We start from the raw sequence: 12,500 nt of genomic DNA on the forward strand, positions 1-12,500 counted from the left end.
AAGATGGCCGCCTGGGGCACGATGTAGATCTGAGAGAGAGAGAGAGAGAGAGAGGGGGAGAGAGAGAGAGAGAGAGAGAGAGAGGGGGAGAGAGGGAGAGAGAGACAGAGGGAGAGAGAGGGAGAGAAAGAGAGAGAGAGAGAGAGACATCAGAAAAGGACAAACCAACTATGGCCAGACCATGGAGTTATATTGTCCACTCGTCCAAAAACCAAAACCTCAAAAAGAAAAACAATAAATTTAATAACAAAAAAAGCATGGATACAAACCAAAAACAGAGAGAGAGAGAGAGAGAGAGAGAGAGAGAGAGAGAGAGCAATACAAATAGATAAAAGCAAAGTAGAGAGAAAGACACCAGAGAGGTAATGAGAGGTAACATCAATAAACACAATAAATACAAAACTGGTAACAGCTGCTCACGTACATCTGAGTTTTGTGACTCAACCCCCCCCCCCCCCCCCGTCTCTGTGGGAGAAGAGTCAGGGGTTTGATGGTTTTGAGGTGTTCAGGGGTTCAGGGGGTTCAGAGGTTGGAGGGGTTCAGGGGTTCAGGGGTTGGAGGGGTTCCTCACCAGCAGGATCTCGATGCAGCCCAGGATGTACATGGCCCCGGCGAACGTGGTCCCCAGATAGAAGCAGATCCCCACAGCGCCCCCGAACTCTGGCCCCAGGGACCGCGAGATCATGTAGTACGAACCACCCGCTGATAACAGAACAAACGTCTGTGAGACACGACGCATACAACACACACACGCGTACACACACACACAACACACACATACAACACACACACGTACACACACACGTACACACACACACACGTACACACACACACATGCACACACACACTCATACAACACATGCACACACGTACACAAACAGATGCACACACACACGTACACACATATACAACACACACACGCGTACACACACACACATACAACACACACACATATACAACACACACACGCGTACACACACATACAACACACATACAACACACACACGCGTACACACACACACACAACACACACATACAACACACACACGTACACACACACGTACACACACACACATGCACACACACACTCATACAACACATGCACACACGTACACAAACAGATGCACACACACACACGTACACACATATACAACACACACACACGTACACACACACGTACAAACACAAACATACACACACACGTACAACACACACACACATGCACACACACACACGTACAAACACACACATACATACGCACACACGTACAACACACACACACAACACATTATTACACTATTAAACATGACTAACCGAACACACTCTCCACTAAACATGATTAACAGAACACACACTCTTCTAAAAATGGTAAATAGAACACACTATCCACAGTATTAAACATGAATAACAGAACACACACAGTATTAAACATGACTGTGACAGGGCACACACTCAGTTAAACATGATTAATAGAATGCACTCCACTAAAAATGGTAACATAAAGACAGTAAACAGAACACATTCTCTCTGAAGCATGATAGAGAACCAACTTCCTGTTAAACATGACGGACTGATGACACACACTATTAAACACAAACAGATTACACTCCCTCTTATTAAACACGATTAATAAAACAAATTTATCTCTATTTAAGACACACATGGTTTATTCTGTACTAAACTATTCCCACACTATCCCTACATAACTGTGAACTGTGACTGTTCCTTGAATAAGACTATAAAAATGTTTATCTTCCAGCTACAGTATGATTTGACATCTATTGTAGTCTGTCTGGAAATTGAAATAGATGTTTTCTTCTATGTGGAAAAAGTCGATAAGTACTTGAAAATACGCTCCAAGTGAAATGATTTTGTCTGGATGTACCAGGCTCACACCCAGTCGATGGTCCTGCTGGTGATGACTTTGCATGTCTGGCTACACACTCTGTCTAAGACTACACACACTGTCTAAGGCTACACACTCTGTCTAAGGCTACACACACTGTCTAAGTCTACACACTCTGTCTAAGGCTACACACTCTGTCTAAGGCTACACACTCTGTCTAAGGCTACACATTCTGTCTAAGGCTACACACTCTGTCTAAGGCTACACACTCTGTCTAAGGCTACACATTCTGTCTAAGGCTACACACTCTGTCTAAGGCTACACACTCTGTCTAAGGCTACACACTCTGTCTAAGGCTACACACTCTGTCTAAGGCTACACACTCTGCCTAAGGCTACACACTCTGCTATGGCTACACACTCTGTCTAAGGCTACACACTCTGTCTACACACTCTGCTAAGGCTACACACTCTGTCTAAGGCTACACACTCTGTCTAAGGCTACTCACTCTGTCTAAGGCTACACACTCTGTCTATGGCTACACACTGAACAGGAATGACAGTGCTTCATCATCTCCAAAATATCCTTTCTTCATAATATATATATATATATATATATATATATATATATATATATATACATATATATATGTAGTAAGTTTGTTTACCTTGGCACAATGCTTTCTGCATTGGTTCATGAGCCCTACACCTCCAGTATTTTAAATACCCCCCCAACACATTCTAAGAATACTACATTCTCTTCTCTCCTCTTGCAGCTGCTAAATTATCTGGTTTTTGTAAGACTATGTGAGATTATGCATCGACTTCTGCTGTCGATCGTGACCTGGATGGCCTCAGACCCGCCCCTTAGGGCCGTCTGACCCGGTCTTACCTGGCACTACCCCGTTGGTGGCGATGGCACTCATGGAGATAGCGGTTAGCATGGTCTGTGGACAGAGACAGGAGCAGGTGTCTTTGGCAGGTGGATTTCACGGTTAAAAGTATTTTGTGTTTTTGACACAGATGGAATAACGGCACACTGTGTCAGATGCTCCCCAACCGTCTGCACTTACTGCTGTGCTGAGGTAACAGAGGGAGGAAAGACATTTCAGGTCAATCAGGAGAAAGACAAGAGACAGAAGAGAGGAGAGAGAGAGAGAGAGAGAGAACGAGAGATTGAGAGGGAGAGAGGGAGGGAGAGAGATTGAGAGGGAGAGACGGAGAGAGAGAGATTGAGAAGGAGAGGGAGAGAGATTGAGAGGGAGAGAGGGAGATAGAGATTGAGAGGGAGAGAGGGAGAGAGAGATTGAGAGGGAGACGGAGAGAGAGATTGAGAGGGAGAGAGGGAGAGAGAGAGAGATTGAGAGTGAGAGAGGGAGAGAGAGAGAGAATGAGAGGGAGAGAGAACGAGAGATTGAGAGGGAGAGAAGGAGGGAGAGAGATTGAGAGGGAGAGAGGGAGAGAGAGAGATTGAGAAGGAGAGGGAGAGAGAGGGAGAGAGAGAGATAGAGAGAAGGAGGGAGAGAGAGATTGAGAGGGAGAGAGAGAGAGAGAGGGAGAGGGAGAGAGAGAGAAGGAGAGGGAGAGAGAACGAGAGATTGAGAGGGAGAGAAGGAGGGAGAGAGAGATTGAGAGGGAGAGAGAGAGAGAGAGGGAGATAGAGAGGGAGAGGGACGCAGACGCATACGCTCAGTCATAACCCAGCATGGCCAGCGGCCGCTCCCTCCTCCACGGTCCGGATCGAACGCTTCCTCAGGCCGGCCGGGGGTTGCCAGTTCCGCCACGGCAGTCTGCCGTGAGCAGTGATGATGTGGCGACTCAATTACCTCGGCATCAGGCCGTAATGAAGTGGCCGGCTCTTCAGGGAGCAGACAGCGCACAGGCGGTAATTGTTTTAGTGTTATCTGATGCTGCGGGGGGTCGGAGTCCCGGGCGGAGGCTCCCTGGCCGACTGCGCCCGGGGGAACCGCTAAACGCGCGGAGATTACGGAGCGCAGCGTTCCCCCGTGACGCCATCTCTGATACCCAGAGTCCACACGCAGATCAGTCTCCATGAAGAGTCTGAACTGCTCCGCTTTCCAACGGGGAGAGAGACAGGCCAGTCTCCGTTTGTATTCACTTATTTTTTTTTGTTTATTTTTATTCAAACCAGAGAAAAGCAAAAAGGGGGCACTTTCAGTCATAAAGGTTCAAATGCTTGCCGCTGAGGTAGTGAAAATTGTGCAATATATAATTAACAGTAATTATAATTAATTAATTTGCACCTTTTTTTGCTTGGAAAACAGACTCATTTGTACCCAAAGAGAGCATGTACGTGGACGGTACATTCAGGGTACGTTTGGGAACTGTGATCCCACTGTCACTTTATTTCTGAGAGTGTGACAGAGAGAGATGAGATGCCAGGTTAGGTGCAATGATGGGGACCACACCCACACACCCCCCACACACACGAGGGGATGGATATTTGGCTGGAGAGACAGCCACCATATGGACTGAGCCACACGTCCTGTGTCCTATTCCAGTTTTCCCCACGGGGTAAACTTGTCACTGACGTGACTTTTTAAAGTTGTAATATTCACTTTGAACAACAAGCATGCTCCTGCATCTAAATTCATTTCCCCAGCTTAACCAGATACTGTAGCAATAACACTAAAACTGCACCTATCAACACGTCCCTCTCTTTCCGCTTCCCTCTGTCTGTTTTCCTCTCTCTTTCTCTTTCATCAACTCCCCCCGTTCTCCTCTTCTTTAATCCCAGCCTGATCTAAGACCGTCACGTGATCGACACCCTGCGCCATGTTTCACTGATCAAACGACCGCATGACAGCTGGAAACACACATTCTGTCGCTCTCTCTCTCTATCGCTCTCTCTCACTCTCCCCCTCTCTCTCTCTATCGCTCTCTCTCACTCTCTCCCTCCCTCCCTCTCTCCCACTCTCTCTCCCTCCCTCCCTCTCTCCCACTCTCTCTCCCTCCCTCCCTCTCTCCCACTCTCTCTCTCCCCCTCCCTCTCTCTCTATAGCTCTCTCACTCTCTCTCTCTCCCCCTCCCTCTCTCTCTATCGCTCTCTCTCTCTCTCTCTCCCCCTCCCTCTCTCTCTATCGCTCTCTCTCACTCTCTCTCTCCCCCTCCCTCTCTCTCTATCGCTCTCTCTCACTCTCTCTCCCTCTCACTCCCTCTCTCTCTATCGTTCTCTCTCTCCCCCTCTCTCTCTCTATCGCTCTCTCTCACTCTCTCCCTCCCTCCCTCTCTCCCACTCTCTCTCTCCCCTCCCTCTCTCTCTATAGCTCTCTCACTCTCTCTCTCCCCCTCCCTCTCTCTCTATCACTCTCTCTCACTCTCTCTCTCTCCCCCTCCCTCTCTATCGCTCTCTCTCACTCTCTCCCTCTCACTCCCTCTCTCTCTATCGCTCTCTCTCTCCCCCTCTCACTCCCTCTCTCTCTCTATCGCTCTCTCTCTCCCCCTCCCACTCCCTCTCTCCCTCTCTCTCTCTCTCTTTCCCTCTCCTCCCTCTCCCTCTCCCTCTCTCTTTCCCTCTCTCTCTTCTCTCCCTCTCCCTCTCTCTCCCCCTCCCTCCCTCCCCTCTCCTCTCTCTCTCCCTCTCTCTCTCCCTCTCCCTCTCTCTCCCTCCCTCTCCCTCTCTCTCCCTCCCTCTCTCTCTCCCCCTCTCTCTCTCTCTCTCTCCCTCCCTCCCTCCCTCCCTCCCTCCCGGCCTGATTACACATTTCTCTCCAGCTCCGTCTCTCCCTCACAGAACAGCGGGGTGCCTGAGACAGCGCAGCTCTGATTGTGACACAGTAAACAGGTGGGCACAGCGGTGGGAGCTCCTGAGCCTCGCAGACTGGCAGTTATAGAATTAAATTTAATTACAATGCAGCGCATGCCAACGTCGAGAAGCACCGCACTTCTTTGGCTTAATTACTTAGCAGGCTAAACTTAAAGGTTCAATCGGTAATTTCGGACTGCTAACGGTGAAGGGAGGAATCGAAGCGACAAGCACCCTCAAACCACAACACTGTTTATCCCTCCCCTTCTCTGTGAACGCGCTGATGTTGAAACGCCATTGGCTGCGGCAATAACAACCCATTTTCAACCAATGAGCTTAAATTATTCAACAGAAGTTTTGGTACAGAGTGTCGGTGCATCAACTGCATATTCTGAAACCCGAATTTAAGGACTATAAACACAGGCAGAGGGTGAGTCAACATGTCAGTGAGCCTTTTTCCAATGATAGGAAGGGATTGTTTTAAGATGTTTTAACACAAAAATCTTACCGAGTGCACCTTTGTTACACAAAAATCTTACCGAGTGCACCTTTGTTACACAAAACTCTTACCGAGTGCACCTTTAACATTGGTCAAACAGATAAGAAAGATGTATGTGTGTGTGTGTGTGTGTGTGAGGGTCATCTCAGAGATGGGGATGGGGAATTTTGGGGAAAGATACTTTACCGTAGAGCAGCACATGAAGACGATGATGAAGGATCCCACCACCCCTCCGACGCCCACCACCCAGGTCATGCGCAGGAAGAGGATCACCCCGAATATGTTCTGCAGGCAGGGGAGGTACACTCCCATAAGGGTGCCCATCTGTGGAGCCTGGAGGGGAGGAAACCACAGGGTGTCTGAGCCAAAATGGACGCCACACCGAGCGACTGAGCCAAAATGGCCTGGGTCACACTTCAGGTTACATTGAGACCTTGGCAAATCATAGACACTGCAAAGGCTTGGAGTATAATTCAACTTTATCAGCACTAATACGAGTCCAAGATGGATTCTACGCAGAGAAGGGTTAACGGCACAAAACGTATGACCTTGGAACAACCTTGTATTTTCAATACCTTTAAACAGTATTTTTGTGTAAAACTTCACATATATTTAGTACCCTATAAACACTGTATTCCTGACACTAGCTATTTTTTGTCGAAAAAATGTTAGTTAGAACCTTTTATAATTACAAAAGGTTGCAAGTTTTTATTGGATGCTACAAAAAAAACATTCAGCACCCCTATCCCATGATTAAAGGGGTAACTGCAGTAGAGCATCCCAAAATTGAGTCACTCATCCCCCCAACACACCCCCCCCCGCCTGCACACACACCCATCCCCCCCACACACACACCCCACCCCACGCACACACGCACCCCACCCAAATATCCCACCACTGGAAAGAAAATTTTGTTCTGCTGATTCGTATCTCTGGGATTTTTCAAATATTTATTATTTAAATCAGACACACACACACACACACACACACACAGCCAGCCCAATTATTTCTGAATAGTTTGCAACACTTTATATAAACACTTAAAAGTGGGACTGACAGGAAGCTCAACTCTCCCGAGACTGCTGTCCTAGGCTCCACATTATTTCTGGAGAGAAAGGGAAAAATGGAAAACTAAAGGTTTTCATCTTTGGAGCGTTTTTGTATGAGCATCTTCACCACAGAGAAATCACTGACAATTCTGAGAACATGCTACAGAGGAAAACACCCACACATGAACTCTGAAACACCTTCAAAAACAGCGTCGGCGACAACCTCTGATGAGGAGAAAATGTCTGCAATTTTAATTAGCCATTATATTAACGATGCAGTGACTCACTTTGTACGGACCTCAGCAAAATCTAGCCAACAGCTTTGGCTGTTCGAATGTATCCTTTTTTTTTTTTTTTTTACTAATTCAGCGTTACACAAGTCCTCATTAGCACATCCTCCTAACCTGTGTTCATGTCTTTAGATCACACAGCTGCCGTGTACACAGGGCCTTGTCTGCGCTAATTTGCAGACGGGTGTTAGATCCCCCTGAGATGAATGTCAACCCATTGGTCATTCTGATGCGTGTCATCTGTGATCAATACTCCGCATGACACCGTCCCGGGTCAATACTAATTATTGGGAGAAGGAGTATCCCCCTCCCCCATCCTGCAAGGGCAGGACGTTTCCTCCAGAGCAGTGTGAGCTCTGTCATGTGACTTGCTGGCTAGATGACAGTGTTCCTCGGCCATTACTAGTGAGGCTCGGAGGGGGAAGAGTCATTAGGGCAAGAGATAAACACAGAGAGTCTTGCAGCCAGGAGATAAACACAGACTGTCTCGCTGCCAGGAGATAAACACAGAGTCTCACAAACAGGAGACAAACACAGAGTCTCACAGACAGGAGATAAACACAGAGAGTCTCACAGACAGGAGATAGACACAGTCTCACAGACAGTCTCACAGCCAGGAGATAAACACAGAGAGCCTGACAGACAGGAGATAGACACAGAGAGTCTCACAGCAAGAGGCTCCACAGCCAGTTATCTCAGTGAGAGCTGACAGTGCGTGAGTACTGAGGGACCTCTCACTCAGCACGGGTCTAACGACACCATGCTGGCCAAACAGAACCGAGCCCAGAGCCCACTGGACCTGCCCCCCGCCCCCTCCTCCCACTGTTGGACACCCCACCCCCCCAAAAAAAACCTCACACACCGTTTCTCTCAGTGTGAAACTTCCTCTGGCACCTCTCGAGCTGCTCCACTGTGAGCCAGGGGCCATTTTACTGCTCAGATTGTGAGAAGTCACTGCTCAAAATGGATGCCGCGGGGGGCACCTGCCGGGTCTTCACCTCAAAGGCTTTTCTGTCGTCTTCCCTCCACCGCTCCCCTCCTGGGAGGTCACACTTTTTACTGTTTTTATTTAGAATCACAATTTACAGAAATACTATAACAAAAACAAAATATGTTATTTTTTTCTGTTGTCACTGCAGCATGTTTTTGTCATCTAAGGCACTTAGGTATTATGTCAAAGAAATGTAAAGTCGTTTCTTAGAGCTTTTGTTCTCCCGGTTGGTTGGTCTCTCAGGAGGTGCACGAAAGCAGTGGTGGTGTGAGCACCAGAGAAACTGGCCAGACAGACGTTCTGCAGCCAGGGAGTGCTGGTCAACGATCGGACTGTAAATGCTGCCAACAGCCAGCCGGCCGCCACCATCTCCCCTCCTCTGGTCTGTGATTGCAGTCACCTCTCCCAGTCTACGTATCCAACCCCCCACCCCCCAACCCCCCCTGTACGATTGCAGTCTTAACCCCCCACCACCACCCCCCTCTTTGTGAAGCTTTTTATTAAATAGAAAAGCACTCTAAAAAAAGAAAAAGGTTCCCATAGGAACCCTGTGATTCCACAGAAGAACCCTGTGATTCCACAGAAGAACCCTGTGATTCCACAGAAGAACCCTGTGATTCCACAGAAGAACCCTGTGTAGCTAACTGGTTCTTTGCCTGGGAGCTTTCACACTTCACATCTACTGTATGATAGAGGGTTCCATAAAGAACTAAAAAGGGTTCCCCCCCTATGGAATCAAGCCAAAGGACCCTTTTAGAACCCCGTGTGGATGTCTGAGTCAGGGTGGGGGGTCCTCGGACCACAAGCGGGTGAAAACCCCTCATCCCAAAGCGTTAAATGCGATCGTGAGTGATAATGGAAGTGAGAATCGATACGTTGAATATGTTGTATAACGGCAAGCGGAAGAGAAACGTTTATTCATACATCGTCTGGGAGCGGAATCCAGGTCTAACTTTAAAAAAAATAAAATTCTGCGATCTAAACTACAAAGACAACATGTAGGAGGCCTGGGCTAAAAATAAACCCCATATCTCGGGGAGTCGGAGGGTGGGAGCGGCGTGTTTGTGCCGAACGCGAGCTGAAGACGAGGGAGCGGAGACGGAGGGAGGAGCGGGCTCCCAGACGCGGCGGTTATTTTCAGAACGGCCCGGAGAGCGCCGGGGCCCCGCCAGCGTGTCACACGGGCCCCCGCTGCCCCGCCGCCGTGTCACAACAACACGCTCCGCGCGGCGTCTCCGAGCGCCTCCGTCCCCCAAAAAAACACACCCCACCGATCCGCGCGCCCGCGTTCCAGGAGATAAATAACCCGCAGAGCCGATTCCTCAGCCCGGCTGCATCTCGCCGGGGCTGAGAGATTCAGTTTGACGGCGTGCCGTACGCTGGGATGTGCCCTGTCACGGACGTTAGGAAGATTCCTGCCCCCGGCGGGGCTATAAAGCAGGGGACGGGAGATTAGCTGTCGTGCGCGGAACAGCTCACACACACACACTCACTCACACACACACACACTCTCACACACACATACTCGCACTCACACACACTCACACACACACACTCACACTCTCACACACACATACTCACACTCACACACATACTCACACACACACACACTCACTCACACACATACTCACACTCTCTCTCACACACACACTCACACACACACTCTCACACACACACTGACATACACATACTTACACACACACACATACTCACACACACACACACATACACACACCGGCAGCAGGAGCGGCTCACTGCAGTTTGGATTCATTACGGGGAGATTAGGAGGACGCGCGTGTGTGTGTGTGTGTGTGTGTGTGTGAGTGAGTATGTGTGTGCGTGTGTGTTTGTGTGTGTGTGCGAGTGTGTGTGTGAGTATGTGTGTGCGTGTGTGTGTGTCCACTAGTGTGTGTTGCATGCATGTGTGTGTGTATGTGTGTGTGTGTGTGTGTGTGTGTGTGCGACACAGCCCGGGCGGGGGAACTCCCCCTCCGACCTCCGACTGCCAGACAACTGCTCTTACCTCCTGAGCCAATGTCGCCCCCATTAGCACCTGATATCGCCCTAGTAAATACTAAGGAATGAACAGGCTGTAAAATAACGTGTTACTGAAAAAAAATAACTAAAGAGTCCTGAACGTCTCTCCAGTCCTCTGCTCCGGAGCTGAAGAGCTGGTGCAAATTGGGGCCTGTGACAGGAACAGGGGTTCGCTCTGAGTTTGGCTGTTGTTGAGAGAAAGAGGTACACTAATTCCTTTCCCCCGTTCTCTACGCCCTTTTCTGTGTTTGATGGAAGGAGACTGTCACCACCCTGTCGTCGGAGAACAGGAGTCTAAATAGACTCTTTTAAAGCCAGCCAGAGGAGAATTTCCCCCCTCTCCCAGACTGCTCTCCCTCTCTCTTTTCCCTGCCTCCGGGGATGCGTTTTGGAACTAAAAAACAGACGCTGTCATCGGCACCGTACTCTATACAGTAATTTGTCCCCATTATTTCTGATAGCAGCACTTATTGTTAGAATAGAAAATTACTCCTGATGGTGATACTGACGATTGCGTACAGCCATGTACGAATTTGCGAAGATAGGAAAACCAAACAGACAATGTTGGTGACAAAAATAACAAAATGTGTGTGTTCTGCGTGCTTCTATGTGCTGTGTGTGTCTCTGTCTGAATGTGTTTTGTGTGCATGTGGATGTGTGTGTGGGCCTATATGTATGAGAGTGTATGCATGTTTGTGTGTGTGTATGTGGACCTATATGTATGAGAGTGTGTGCATGTTTGTGTGTGTGTATGTGGACCTATATGTATGAGAGTGTATGCATGTTTGTGTGTGTGTATGTGGACCTATATGTATGAGAGTGTGTGCATGTTTGTGTGTGTGTATGTGGACCTATATGTAGGAGGGTGGGTGCATGTTTGTGTGTGTGTATGTGGACCTATATGTATGAGAGTGTGTGCATGTTTGTGTGTGTGTATGTGGACCTATATGTATGAGGGTGGGTGCATGTTTGTGTGTGTGTATGTGGACCTATATGTATGAGGGTGGGTGCATGTTTGTGTGTGTGTATGTGGACCTATATGTATGAGGGTGGGTGCATGTTTGTGTGTGTATGCTGAATGCACAGTAGATCTACAGTAGATCATTTAGGTCCCACTTGTTGACAGATCTGGTTTGATGTTCAGCAGGTTTGGAGTTGAGTTCTGGGAGATTCTGGCTCTGGGTGTTCAGCAGGTTTGGGGTTGAGTTCCGGGTTAACCTGGGGCTGGGTGTTCAGCAGGTTTGGGGTTGAGTTCCGGGTTAACCTGGGGCTGGGTGTTCAGCAGGTTTGGGGTTGAGTTCTTGGTTAACCTGGGGCTGGGTGTTCAGCAGGTTTGGGGTTGAGTTCTTGGTTAACCTGGGGCTGGGTGTTCAGCAGGTTTGGGGTTGAGTTCTGGGTTAGCCTGGGGCTGGGTGTTCAGCAGGTTTGGGGTTGCGTATGAGGCAGTGAGTGTGAAACACTAGCAGTAGGGACAGCCTACAGCCCTAAAGCAGGAGGTCCCGGGGGGGCTGCACTGGCAGGTGACTGACAGCGGGGCCCAGTTCTCGGGGTCCCGGGGGTCCCCGGCTGCCTGCAGGCAGAGCACAGGACCGGGAGAAGGCAGGGGAGTATCTGTGAGCTGAGAGTGGGTCACAGGGAGGGGGGACGGGGGGGGGGGGGGCTCACTGCAGCTGCCCGTTCTCCTGGGTCCTGCCAGCTGCCTTCTGTTTACCCACCCCTAATCTGGCTGAAAAAATGCTAACGAGCAACCCAAAGTCAACACTCAGAGTCGTCTTTTCCTCCTGAATTCTCTGACGCCTGCGCGATCTACCGGAGTTGTGACTTAAATTAGTGCGTGTTCAATCATGACTACTACAATCACGGCCACCTGAATTACAGTGTACAATATAGGAATGAAGCAGCGTCATGTGGTTGTGTTCATACAGGTTTCATGTGCTACAGGATGGGGAGAAAGGGAAAGAGAGTGAAGAAAAGGAGAGGGAGAAAGAGACAGCTAGAGAGATGAGAAGAAAGGGCGGTGCTA

General features: G+C 49.0%; 1 protein-coding gene across 2 annotated transcripts in view; it reads right to left on the reverse strand.

Moving 5' to 3' along the window:
- The window catches only part of LOC133138476 (solute carrier family 12 member 5-like), a 105,687-nt gene that overhangs the window by 23,335 nt on the left and 69,852 nt on the right, over positions 1–12,500 (reverse strand). For both annotated transcript variants that reach the window (XM_061257266.1, XM_061257265.1), the window contains exons 4-7: positions 6,297–6,443; positions 2,738–2,792; positions 572–702; positions 1–29 (exon numbers count right to left, since the gene is read on the reverse strand). The exon at positions 1–29 is cut by the window's left edge and continues 219 nt beyond it. In XM_061257266.1, coding sequence (XP_061113250.1) covers positions 1–29; positions 572–702; positions 2,738–2,792; positions 6,297–6,443 — 362 coding nt within the window. The remainder of the gene's footprint in view (positions 30–571; positions 703–2,737; positions 2,793–6,296; positions 6,444–12,500) is intronic.

The sequence above is a fragment of the Conger conger genome, chromosome 10, assembly GCF_963514075.1.
Source record: "Conger conger chromosome 10, fConCon1.1, whole genome shotgun sequence".
Taxonomy (NCBI): Eukaryota; Metazoa; Chordata; class Actinopteri; order Anguilliformes; family Congridae; genus Conger; species Conger conger.